The sequence below is a fragment of the Oncorhynchus clarkii genome, chromosome 31 (genome assembly GCF_045791955.1).
Source record: "Oncorhynchus clarkii lewisi isolate Uvic-CL-2024 chromosome 31, UVic_Ocla_1.0, whole genome shotgun sequence".
In the NCBI taxonomy this organism is placed as follows: Eukaryota; Metazoa; Chordata; class Actinopteri; order Salmoniformes; family Salmonidae; genus Oncorhynchus; species Oncorhynchus clarkii.
In genome coordinates this window covers 25,948,094-25,960,996 of record NC_092177.1, presented here as the reverse complement: position 1 = coordinate 25,960,996, position 12,903 = coordinate 25,948,094, and the positions used below count along the sequence as shown (strand labels likewise).

General features: G+C 42.4%; 1 protein-coding gene across 1 annotated transcript in view; it reads right to left on the bottom strand.

The window, feature by feature from the left end:
* Positions 1–400: 400 nt before the first annotated feature.
* LOC139390772 (short transient receptor potential channel 7-like) overlaps positions 401–12,903 on the bottom strand; it is a 74,482-nt gene continuing 61,979 nt past the window's right edge. Inside the window, exons 10-12 of the mRNA XM_071138135.1 lie at positions 8,048–8,128; positions 3,083–3,158; positions 401–543 (exon numbers count right to left, since the gene is read on the bottom strand). Of these exons, the coding sequence (XP_070994236.1) occupies positions 401–543; positions 3,083–3,158; positions 8,048–8,128 (300 nt within the window). The remainder of the gene's footprint in view (positions 544–3,082; positions 3,159–8,047; positions 8,129–12,903) is intronic.

The following is a 12,903-nucleotide window of genomic DNA, read 5'->3' as shown; positions in this document are numbered from 1 at the left end:
CTTCTGTTCTCTCCCACTCACACTCTCTGTTCCCATGGTAGGGTGAGCTGATGTATCTTGGCAATGTGTTTTGGAGGGGTGACCTCTCTCTTCGCTGCATCAGAATTGTACTCTTAACAATCCCCTATGTACCCCTCATACTGCTCAGAGCCTCCTTCCTCTCTTTCAGTCCTCTCTCCTGCCTCTCTCCCCTCCTCCTCTCCTCCCTTGCTCTCAATTCCGTCCCATCTCTCTCCCCCCTTCATCTCTTCTTCTCACCTCCCTCTGTCCCACTTTCTCTCTTTCGCTGTCCACCAGCTCTCTTCCCCCCCCCTCTTCTCTCATCTCTATCCCCTTCTTCCCACTTCTCTCCCTCTGTCTATTTTCAGGTCTCCACCTTCCTCCCCCTTCCCCTTCTCTCTCAGGGTCTTTTGGTGGTGTTCTTGACAAACTTGTCACTGAGTTGTGTGATGAGGTCAGCTAGTTCTCCGGTGGCCTGAGACTTCTCCTCCAGGAGCTCATAGCGCAGGCTGGAGATGTCCTGCTTGATCTCCTTCAGCTCACCTATAAGACACAAACACACACAGCCAGACAGTCACACACACACCAAAACATATGAATGAAACATAACATAACAACGCCCTGACCTGAGTATTCTTTGTTTTCTTTATTGTTTTGGTTAGGTCAGGGTGTGACATGGGTGATGTTTGTGTTTTTGTACTGTCTATGGGTTTTGTAGGTTTATGGGGTTGTTTATCATCTAGGTGTTTATATATGTCTATGGTTGCCTAGATTGTTTCTCAATTAGAGGCAGGGGTTTATCGTTGTCTCTGATTGGGATCCATATTTAGGCAGCCATCTGCTTTGGGTATTTCGTGGGTTATTGTCTATGTCTATGTGTTAGTTGCCTGTGTCTGCACTTATCATATATAGCTTCACGTTCGTTTTGCTGTTTTTGTATAGTTTAAGTTTTCAAGTGTTCTTCGTTAAATAAATAAGAGGAATGTATTCTCATCACACTGCGCCTTGGTCTCCTCTATACGACGAACGTGACAAAAACAAACGCAAAGAAACACACACATCAGCCTGGAGATGTCCACTATTACCTCATTACAAATCTTCAATTAAAAAAACACATTTTGAAATGTTGCTCATAATAGTCTTCTTTAAGTCCAAAGTGATCTGTAGGATACAATACACACTCACACTCAGAACAGCAACCCAGTCACACTCACACTCACGACAGCAACCCAGTCACACTCACGACAGCAACCCAGTCACACTCACACTCACGACAGCAACCCAGTCACACTCACGACAGCAACCCAGTCACACTCACAAGAGCAACCCAGTTACACTCACACTGACAACAGCAATCCAGTCACTCACACTGACAACAGAAACCCAGTCACTCACAAGCACAACAGAAACCCAGTCACAGTCACAACAGCAACTCAGTCACACTCACAACAGCAACTCAGTCACACTCACAACAGCAACCCAGTCACACTCACGACAGCAACCCAGTCACACACACGACAGCAACCCAGTCACACACTTACAACAGCAACCCAGTCACAGACACGACAGCAACCCAGTCACACTCACGACAGCAACCCAGTCACACTCACGACAGCAACCCAGTTACACTCACACTGACAACAGCAATAAAGTCACTCACACCGACAACAGAAACCCAGTCATTCACAAGCACAACAGCAACCCAGTCACACTCACAACAGCAACCCAGTCACACTCACAACAGCAACCTAGTCACACTCACAACAGCAGCCCAGTCACACTCACGACAGCAACCCAGTCACACTCACGACAGCAACCCAGTTACACTCGCACTGACAACAGCAATAAAGTCACTCACACTGACAACAGAAACCCAGTCACTCACAAGCACAACAGCAACCCAGTCACACTCACAACAGCAACCCAGTCACACTCACAACAGCAACGCAGTCGGACTCACACTGACCACATCAACCAAGTCACACTCACACTGACAACAGCAACCCTGTCACTCACACTGACAACAGCATCCCAGTCACACTCACACTGACTTCAGAAACCCAGTCACGCACACTGACCACAGATACCCAGTCACAGTCACAACACCAACCCAGTCACAGTCACACTGACCACATCAACCCAGTCACAGCCACACTGACCACATCAACCTAGTCACTCTCACACTGACCACATCAACCCAGTCACAGCCACACTGACCACATCAACCCAGTCACACTCACACTGACTTCAAAAACCCAGTCACGCACACTGACCACAGATACCCAGTCACAGTCACTCTCACAACACCAACCCAGTCACAGTCACACTGACCACATCAACCCAGTCACAGCCACACTGATCACATCAACCTAGTCACTCTCACACTGACCACATCAACCCAGTCACATTCACACAGCCACACTGACCACATCAACCCAGTCACAGTCACACTGACCACATCAACCCAGTCAAACTCACAACACCAACCCAGTCACCCTCACACTGACCAGATCAACCCAGTCACAGTCACACTGACCACATTAACCCAGTCACAGCCACACTGACCACATCAACCCAGTCACACTCACTGACCACATCAACCCAGTCACACTCACACTGACCACATCAACCCAGTCACACTCACACTGACCACATCAACCCAGTCACACTCACACTGACCACATCAACCCAGTCACACTGACCACATCAACCCAGTCACACTCACAACATCAACCAAGTCACACCACAACATCAACCCAGTCACACTCACAACATCAATCCAGTCACACTCACAACATCAATCCAGTCACAACATCAACCCAGTCACACTCACAACACCAACCCAGTTACACTCACAACATCAACCCAGTCGCACTGACAACATCAACCCAGTCACACTCACAACATCAACCCAGTCACACTCACACTGACCACACCAACACAGTCACAATCCCACTGACCACACCAACCCAGTTACAATCACATTGACAACACCAACCCAGTCACACTCACAACAGCAACCCAGTCAGGCAGAATCTGGTGAGTTACATAGAGTCGACGTTAAAGGAGATTAGATCTTCACCTTCATTGACGTCATCATTCTCTCTGTCAACCTGAGCCTTCAGAACATACCGCTTAATGAGACGCTTCATGATCTTCTGTAGGAGGAGAGAGTGGAGAGAGGGATGAGGGGAGAGGAGGATGGGAGGAGAGTGCAGAGAGGTGAGAAAATATGAAAGGGAGAGAAGAGGTGGAGAGGAGAGAGTTGGAGTTATGAAAGCTGAAAATATTATACTAGGTTATTATACAAAACTAAAATGAATCATGAGAAAACTATTTAGCAAACGGAAATAAAATAAGAACTATTTAACCTTTATTTAACTCGGCAAGTCAGTTAAGAACAAATTATTATTTACAATGTGATAAAGGAATTTATATGTTTAAAGTAATGACTAAAGAATTCAACCCTGAAATCATAGAATTGTATGAAATATGTTAGAGTCAAAATTCCATAATGTGTGTGTGACTAGACCATTGTGTTACTATGTAGCAATGTGACAGTTGAGACAACAAAGGACAACTAGACTACACATGACCTGGTTATAACTCTGAAAAAGCTGACAACAGGAAAGAGGGCCATTCCAAGGCCTCTAATTTAGGGAGGAGAGGAACGGCGAGAAACTGCCAAGGCTGGTAGAAAAGTGACAAAACTGTGTGTGTGTGTGTGTGTGTGTGTGTGTGTGTGTGTGTGTGTGTGTGTGTGTGTGTGTGTGTGTGTGTGTGTGTGTGTGTGTGTGTGTGTGTGTGTGTGTGTGTGTGCGTTTTTGACTTCAGAGCTCTCTGAATAAAAAACTAGCCTATTGCAGACTGGGGGCTTTGTCTAATTCTTCATTAACCAGGGTCTTACAAACTTCTGGGAATTGGTCAAAGCTATAGTGATAGTTGAGTTCAACCATTGTGATAAAAATTCTCATGACACAATGACAGCCTTCCCGGGAACAGTGGGTTAACTTCCTTGTTCAGGAGCAGAATGACAGATTATTATGTTGTCAACTCGGGGATTCGATCCAGCAACATTTCGGTTACTGGCCCAGCGCTCTTACCACTAGGCTACCTGCTGCCCTGAACTCGCAATAGCTATCATTAGCTAACAGGGGAAAAACTGCTAGGTGGCTAACAAATGCTAAAACGTATTAGATTGGGAGAGAGACTTACCTTCCAACATATTTTGTTTGCACCAGTCTCTGCGCTATTCCTTTAAATCCAAGTCACATCGAGATTGATTTTATAATTTAAACACAACCTAACCTTAGCTCCTGAGAACCCATACAGCCATAGGGTTCTCATTTGAACAATTGACCCCAGTGGGGCAACTGTACCAACACTTTATCTACACGTTGATAATTACTACGCTTTTGGAAACCTCAGAAATTCTACTTTCATATGTACCTTGAACACTCAGTTTAATTATCAACCCAAAATAATTTTATGAATACAAAACAATACTTATTATGCGTGTTTATCTCGAAGATTCCCGCTGAGGTTTTACATGGCACTTCCTGAGCTAATGGAAACTCGGGTGGGAAGAAACAACAACATCAGCTCGAAGCTGTGTTAAATAAAACATGTTTCACCACAGATTTCCACAGAGGTTGTCTTTTGTAAAGTTATTTTGTGATGATAATTAAGTTGAGTGTTCAAGGTTTCCAAAAGCGTATTGCAATAATGGATCAATTGTTTCTAGACAGATCAAGTGTTTTCTTGACCAAATGACCAGCCAATCAAAAGGGACGTGGAATGACTCCAACGTAGCATTGGTGTCATGAGAAGACCTAACCTAACCTAACCTATGACCTGACCCATCACCGTATGTCTTACTGCCCCCAGTTGGTAGAAGTGACGTAAAATTAACGCACAAAACTATACCATATACCAATTGGCTCCTAGCCTCTCACACTTTCTGTCCCTAACACTAAAACTGAAATTAAATAAAAAACTACATGGAAACATTTGTATACAACTATAACGAAATACAACTAATATAAAAACAAAAAACTATAATAACATTGAAGCAGTGTTTGAAAAAGTACCCAATTGTCATACTTGAGTAAAGGTAAAGATACATTTATAGAAATTAACTGTCTTGTTAAATAATTGTTAAATAAAAATGTAAAAATTAAAAAGGAAAAGTGAAAGTCATCCAGTAAAATACTACTTGAGTAAAAGTCTAAAGTATTTGGTTTCAAATATACTGAAGTATCAAAAGTAAAAGCAAAAGTAGAAATCATTTCACATTCCTTATATTACCAAACAAGACAGCACCATTTGATTTATTATTTATTTAGTTTACGGATAGCGAGGGGCACACTCCAAGTATTTGTGTTGAGTGAGTCCGCCAAATCAGAGGCTGTAGGGATAACTAGGGATGTTCTCTTGATAAGTGTGTGAATTTGACCATTTTCCTGTCCTGCTAAGCATGGGAAATGTTTGACACTTTTGGGTGTAAAATGTATGGCGTAAAAAGCACATCCTTTTCTTTAGGAATGTAGTGAAGTCAAAAGTAAAAGTTGTCGAAAAATATAAATAGTAAAGTAAAGTACAGATACCCCAAAAAACTACTTAACTAGCACTTTGAGTATTTTTACTCACAGTTGAAGTGGGAAGTTTACATGGACTGGAGGTTGGAGTCATTAAAACTCGTTTTTCAACCACTCCACACATTTCCTGTTAGCAAACTATAGTTTTGGAAAGTTGGTTAAGACATCTACTTTGTGCATGACACAAGTCATTTTCCTAACAACTGTTTAAAACAGATTAATTCACTTATAATTCACTGTATCACAATTCCAAAGGGTCAGAAGTTTACATACACTAAGATGAATGTGCCTTTAAACGGCTTGGAAAATTCCAGAAAATGATGTAATGTCTTTAGAAGCTTCTGATAGGCTAATTGACATCATTTGAGTCAATCGGAGGTGTACCTGTGGATATATATTCAAGGCCTACCTTCAAACTCAGTTGCCTCTTTGCTTGACATCATTGGAAAATCAAAAGAAATCAACCAAGACCTCAAAGTTTCTTTTAGACCTCCACAAGTCTGGTTCATCCTTGGGAGCAATTTCCAAATGCCTGAAGGTACCACGTTCATCTGTACAAACAATAGTACGCAAGTATAAACCCCATGGGACCACGCAGCCGTCATACTGCTCAGGAAGGAGATGCGTTCTGTCTCCTAGAGAGGAACGTACTTTGGTGCGAAAAGTGCAAATCAATCCCAGAACAACAGCAAAGGACCCTGTGAAGATGCTGGAGGAGACAGGTACAAAAGTATCTATATCCACAGTAAATTGAGTCCTATATCGACATGACCTGAAAGCTCGCTCAGCAATGAAGAAGCCACAGCTCCAAAACCACCAAAAAAAGCCAGACCACGATTTTCAACTGCACATGGCGACAAAGTTCGTACTTCTTGGAAAAATTTCCTCTGGTCTGATGGAACAGAAATAGAACTGTTTGGCCATAATGACCATCATTATGTTTGGAGGAAAAAGGGGGTGGCTTGCAAGTCGAAGAACACCATCCCAACCGTGAAGCACGGGGGTGGCAGCAATCATGTTGTGGGGGTGCTTTGCTGCAGGAGGGACTGGTGCATTTCACAAATGTCATCATGAGGATGAAAAATTATGTGGATATATTGAAGCAACATCTCAAGACATCAGTCAGGAAGTTAAAGTTTGGTCGCAAATGGTTCTTCCAAATGGACAAGCATACTTCCACAGTTGTGGCAAAATTGCTTAAAACTTCTTGAGGGCCGGTGGCAGTATTCGGTATTTCGGATACCGAGCTAGGATATGCATATAATTGGTAGTATTGGATAGAAAACACACTGAAAATAAAATAATAAATATAAAATAATGTAATGTCTGGCGAAAACCCGAGGAGAATCCATCCAGATTTTTTTTTTTAGGTGTCTGCCCATCCAAATCCTTGCTTATGGGAAAATCAAAGGAATACCTCACAGATTGGAGTTCCTAGGGATTCCCCTAGATATCAACAGTTTCAGTTTTGTTTTTTGAAAAATGAGCTAGAATTTGTAGTATTTCTAGGTGGCTCCCATTTTGACTGTAGTATTGTGGCGTGCATTGATGAGGGCCCACACTTCGTTATTTATCTCCGGTAATGAACATACTATTCTCCGTCCTAAATGTGATTGTTTATTTACATATTATGGTACCTGAGGATTGATTAGAAACGTTGTTTGACTTTTTTGAACAAAGTTTATTGTCAACTTTTGGGATTCCTTTGTATGCATTTTGAAGGAGGGAAACAGGTGGATTATGAACCAACTTGTGAACCAAGTGATCCAATGATCCAAAACATAAAGCAAAATCTACAATGGAATGGTTCAAAAATAAACATATCCAGGTGTTAGAATGGCCAAGTCAAAGTCCAGACCTGAATCCAATCGAGAATCTGTGGAAAGAACTGAAAACTGCTGTTCACAAATGCTCTCCATCCAACCTCACTGAGCTCGAGCTGTTTTGCAAGGAGGAATGGGAAAAAATGTCAGTCTCTCGATGTGCAAAACTGATAGAGACATACCCCAAGCGACTTACAGCTGTAATCGCAGCAAAAGGTGGCGCTACAAAGTATTAACTTAAGGGGGCTGAATAATTTTGCACGCCCAATTTTTCAGTTTTTGATTTGTTAAAAAAGTTTGAAATATCCAATAAATGTCGTTCCACTTCATGATTGTGTCCCACTTGTTGTTGATTCTTCACAAAAAAATACAGTTTTATATCTTTATGTTTGAAGCCTGAAATGTGGCAAAAGGTCGCAAAGTTCAAGGGGGCCGAATACTTTCGCAAGGCACTGTATCTGTCTCGATAATTGTCTATTTCTCCCTGGCTCTATCATTCTCTTTCCTTCTGTGCCCCCCATTTCCCTCTGACTTGTTCTCTTCCATTACCCTCCCACACCCCTCTTCTTTCTTTCTTTCTTTCTTTCTTTCTTTCTTTCTTTCTTTCTTTCTTTCTTACTTACTTACCTGGTATCTGGTAGGGTGTTTGATAGGTTGTCTGAGAGTGTACTCCTCTCGTAGTCGACCATGGGCCATGTAGCGTTCACCCTGCAAAAACACAACATGAGTTATACATATATAAACAGAAGAAACCCTGTGCACAGCACATCATCTAGATCAGGGCTCTCCAACCCTGTTCCTACACAGCTACCGTCCTGTAGGTTCACTCAAACCATAATACAGAAAACCTGATCCTAATAATTAGCTTGTTTATCAGCTGAATCAGGTTACTTACAACTGGGGTTGGAGTGAAGACCTACAGGAGGGTAGCTCTCCAGGAACAGGGTTGGAGTTAAAACCTACAGGAGGGTAGCTCTCCAGGAACAGGGTTGGAGTGAAAACCTACAGGAGGGTAACTCTCCAGGAACAGGGTTGGAGTGAAAACCTACAGGAGGGTAGCTCTCCAGGAACAGGGTTGGAGTGAAAACCTACAGGAGGGTTGCTCACCAGGAACAGGGTTGGAGAGCCCTGCTCTAAATCCAGGTGCTGGTATTGGCAGGAACAACTAGTATTCCCGAAATTCAGTATGCAGGAACAAATACTATTCAAATTTCAGTATGCAGCCTCCCGGGTGGCGCAGTGGTCTAAGGCACTGCATCGCAGTGGTCTAAGGCACTGCATCGCAGTGCTAGCTGTGCCACCAGAGACTCTGGGTTCGAGCCCAGGCTCTGTCGCTGCCGGCCGCGACCGGGAGGTCCATGGGGCGACGCACAATTGGCCTAGCGTCATCCTGGTTAGGGAGGGTTTGGCTTGTAAGGATATCCTTGTCTCATTGCGCACTAGCGACTCCTGTGGCGGGCCGGGCGCAGTGCGAGCTGACCAGGTCGCCAGGTGCGGGAGTTGGGAGTTGTAGCGATGAGACAAGATAGTAACTACTAACAATTGGATACCACGAAATTGGGGAGAAAAAGGGGGTAAAATTAAAATAAATAAATTATAATTTCAGTATGCAGAAACAACTAGTATTCTGAAATTCAGTATGCAGGAACAACTAGTATTCAGTATTCAGGTTGCAGGAACAACTAATAGTCAAAATTCAGTATGCAGGAACAACTAGTATTCAATATTCAGTATGCAGGAACAACTAGTATTCAGCATTCAGGAACAAATAGAATTCAATATTCAGTATGTAGGAACAACAAGTATTCAGCATTCAGGAACAACTAGTATTTAATATTCAGTATGTAGGAACAACTAGTATTCCGAAATTCATTATGCAGGAACAACTAGTATTCAGTATTCAGGTTGCAGGAACAACTAATAGTCAAAATTCAGTATGCAGGAACAACTAGTATTCAATATTCAGTATGCAGGAACAACTAGTATTCAGCATTCAGGAACAAATATAATTCAATATTCAGTATGCAGGAACAACTAGTATTCAATATTCCGTATGCAGAAACAACTAGTATTCAATATTCAGTATGCAGGAACAACTAGTATTCAATATGCAGGAACGACTAGTAATCAATATTCAGTAGGCAGGAATGAAAAGTATTCAATATACAGGAACAACTAGTAATCAATATTCAGTAGGCAGGAATGACAAGAATTCAGCATTCAGTATGCAGGAACAACTAGTATTCAGTAATCAGATTGCAGGGACAACTAGTATTCAATATTCAGTATGCAGGAACAACTAGTATTCAGTATGCAGGAACATCTAGTATTCAATATTCAGTATGCAGGAACAACTAGTATTCAATATTCAGTAGGCAGGAACAACTAGTATTCAAAATTCAGTAGGCAGGATATACAAGTATTCAGTATACAGTACGCATGAACAACTACAGAAGACAGGTGATCAACCTTGACTTTAGTTAGTATTTATTTATATTGTTCATGTATATGAAGAGAAGTTAGCCACAACAACACAATATTAGGTATACTGTACATGAGAAGTCAGCCATAACAACACAACATGAGCTATACATGAGGAGGAGTTAGCCAAAACAACACAACATGAGCTATATATGAGGAGAAGTTAGCCACAACAACACAACATGAGCTATATATGAGGAGGAGTTAGCCAAAACAACACAACATGAGCTATATATGAGGTGATGTCAGCCACAACAACATAAGCTATACTTGAGGACAAGTTAGAAACAACAACATGAGCTATATATGAGGAGGAGTTAGCCACAACAGCATTACATGATATATATATGAGAAGTAAGCCACAACAACACAACATGAGCTAAATATGAGGAGAATTCAGCCACAACAACACAACATGAGCTATATATGAGGAGGAGAAGTCAGTCAGAACAACAGAACATGAGATATACTGTATATGGAGAAGTCAGCCACAACAACACAACATGAACTATATATGAGGAGAAGTTCTCAACAACAACATGAGCTATACATGAGGAGAAGTTAGCCACAACATGAGGTATAAATGAGGAGAAGTTAGCCACAACATGAGCTATATTTGAGGAGAGGTCAGCCACAACAACATGAGCTATATTTGTTGACAAGTTAGCCACAACAACAAGAGCTATACATGAGGAGTTAGCCACAAAAACACATCCTATATGTGAGGAGAAGTTAGCCACAACAACAAACAATGATCTATATATGAGGAGTAGTTAGCCACAACAACATGAGCTATACATGAGAAGGAGTCAGCCACAACAACATGAGCTATACAGGAGTAGGAGTCAGCCACAAAAACACATCATGAACTACATATGAGGAGAAGTTAGCCACAACAACACAACATGAGCCACATTTGTTGACAAGATAGCCACAACAACATGAGCTATACATGAGGAGGAGTTAGCCACAACAAGACAACATAAGCTGTAAATGAGGAGAAGATATCCACAACAACACAAGCTGTAAATGAGGAGAAGTCAGCCACAACAACATGAGCTATACAGGAGTAGGAGTCAGCCACAACAACACAACGTGAGGTATATATGAGAAGTTAGCCACAACAAAACAACATGAGCTATATATGAGGAGAAGTTAGCCACATCATGACCTATAAATGAGGTGATGTCAGCCACAACAACATGAGCTATATATGAGGAGAGGTCAGCCACAACAACACAACATGAGCTATATCTGAGGAGAAGTTAGCCACATCAACACAACATGAGCTATATATGAGGTGAAGTTAGCCACATCAACACAACATGAGCTATATATGAGGAGAAGTTAGCCACATCAACACAACGAGCTATACAGGAGGAGTTGGCCACAACAACACAACATGAGCTATATATGAGGAGAAGTCAGCCAAAACAACACAACATGAGCTACATATGAGGAGATGTTAGCCACAACAAGACAACATGAGCTATAAATGAGGAGTTAGCCACAACAACACAACATGAGCTATATATGAGGAGGAGTTAGCCACAACACAACATGAGCTTTATATAAGGAGAAGTCTGCATCAACAACATGAGCTATATTGAAGAACAATTTAGCCACAGCAACATGAGCTATACATGAGGAGTTAGACACAACAACACAACATGAGCTATATATGAGGAGAAGTTTTTCACAACAACATGAGCTATACACAAGAAAGATTTATCCACAACAACACAACATAAGCTGTAATTGAGGAGAAGTTAGCCACAACACAACATTAACTATATATGAGGAGAATTTAGCCACAACCTGACCTATAAATGAGGAGAAGTCATCCACAACAACATGAGCTATACTTGATGACCAGTTAGAAACAACAACATGAGCTACATATGAGGAGAAGTCATCCACAACAACATGAGCTATACTTGATGACCGGTTAGAAACAACAACATGAGCTACATATGAGGAGGAGTTAGCCACAACAACATAACATTATATAAATATGAGAAGTTAGCCTGCAGGACAGGTACAGGAAGGCAACAACAACTGCCCGAGTTACACCAGGAACGCACAATCCCTCCATCAGTGCTCAGACTGTCCGCAATGGGCCGAGAGAGGCTGGACTGAGGGCTTGTAGGCCTGTTGTAAGGCAGGTCCTCACCAGACATCACCGGCAACACATTGCCCATGGGCACAAACCCACCATAGCTGGACCAGACAGGACTGGCAAAAAGTGCTCTTCAATGACGAGTCACGGTTTTGTCTCACCAGGGGGGGGATGGTCGGATTCGCGTTTATTGTCGAAGGAATGAGCATTACACAGAGGCCTGTACTCTGGAGCGGGATCGATTTGGAGGTGGAGGGTACGTCATGGTCTGGGGCGGTGTGTCACAGCATCATCGGACTGAACTTGTTGTCATTGCAGGCAATCTCAACGCTGTGCGTTACATGGAAGACATCCTCCTCCCTCATGTGGTACTCTTCCTGCAGGCTCATCCTGACATGACCCTACAGCATGACCCTCCAGCATGACAAGCCATACTACTCTTTCTGTGCATGATTTCCTGCAAGACAGGAACGTCAGTGTTCTGCCATGGCCAGCAACGAGTCCGGATCGCAATCCCATTAAGCACGTCTGGGACCTGTTGGATCGGAGGGTGAGGGCTAGTGTCACGCCCTGCCCGTAGAGATCCTTTTATTCTCTATGTTTGTTTGATCAGGGTGTGACTCGGGTGGGAAACTCTTATGTTCTGTGTTTCTATGTTTTGGCCGGGTATGGTTCTCAATCAGGGACAGCTGTCTATCCTTGTCTCTGATTTGGAATCATACTTAGACAGCCTTTTTTCCCTTTTTTGTATTGGTGGGTAGTTGTCTTTATTAGTGGCCTGTATAGCCCTAGTAAGCTTCACGTTCGTTTTTGTTGTTTCTTGTTTTGTTGGCGACATTTATAATAAAGAAAAATGTACGCTCACCACTCTGCACCTTGGTCC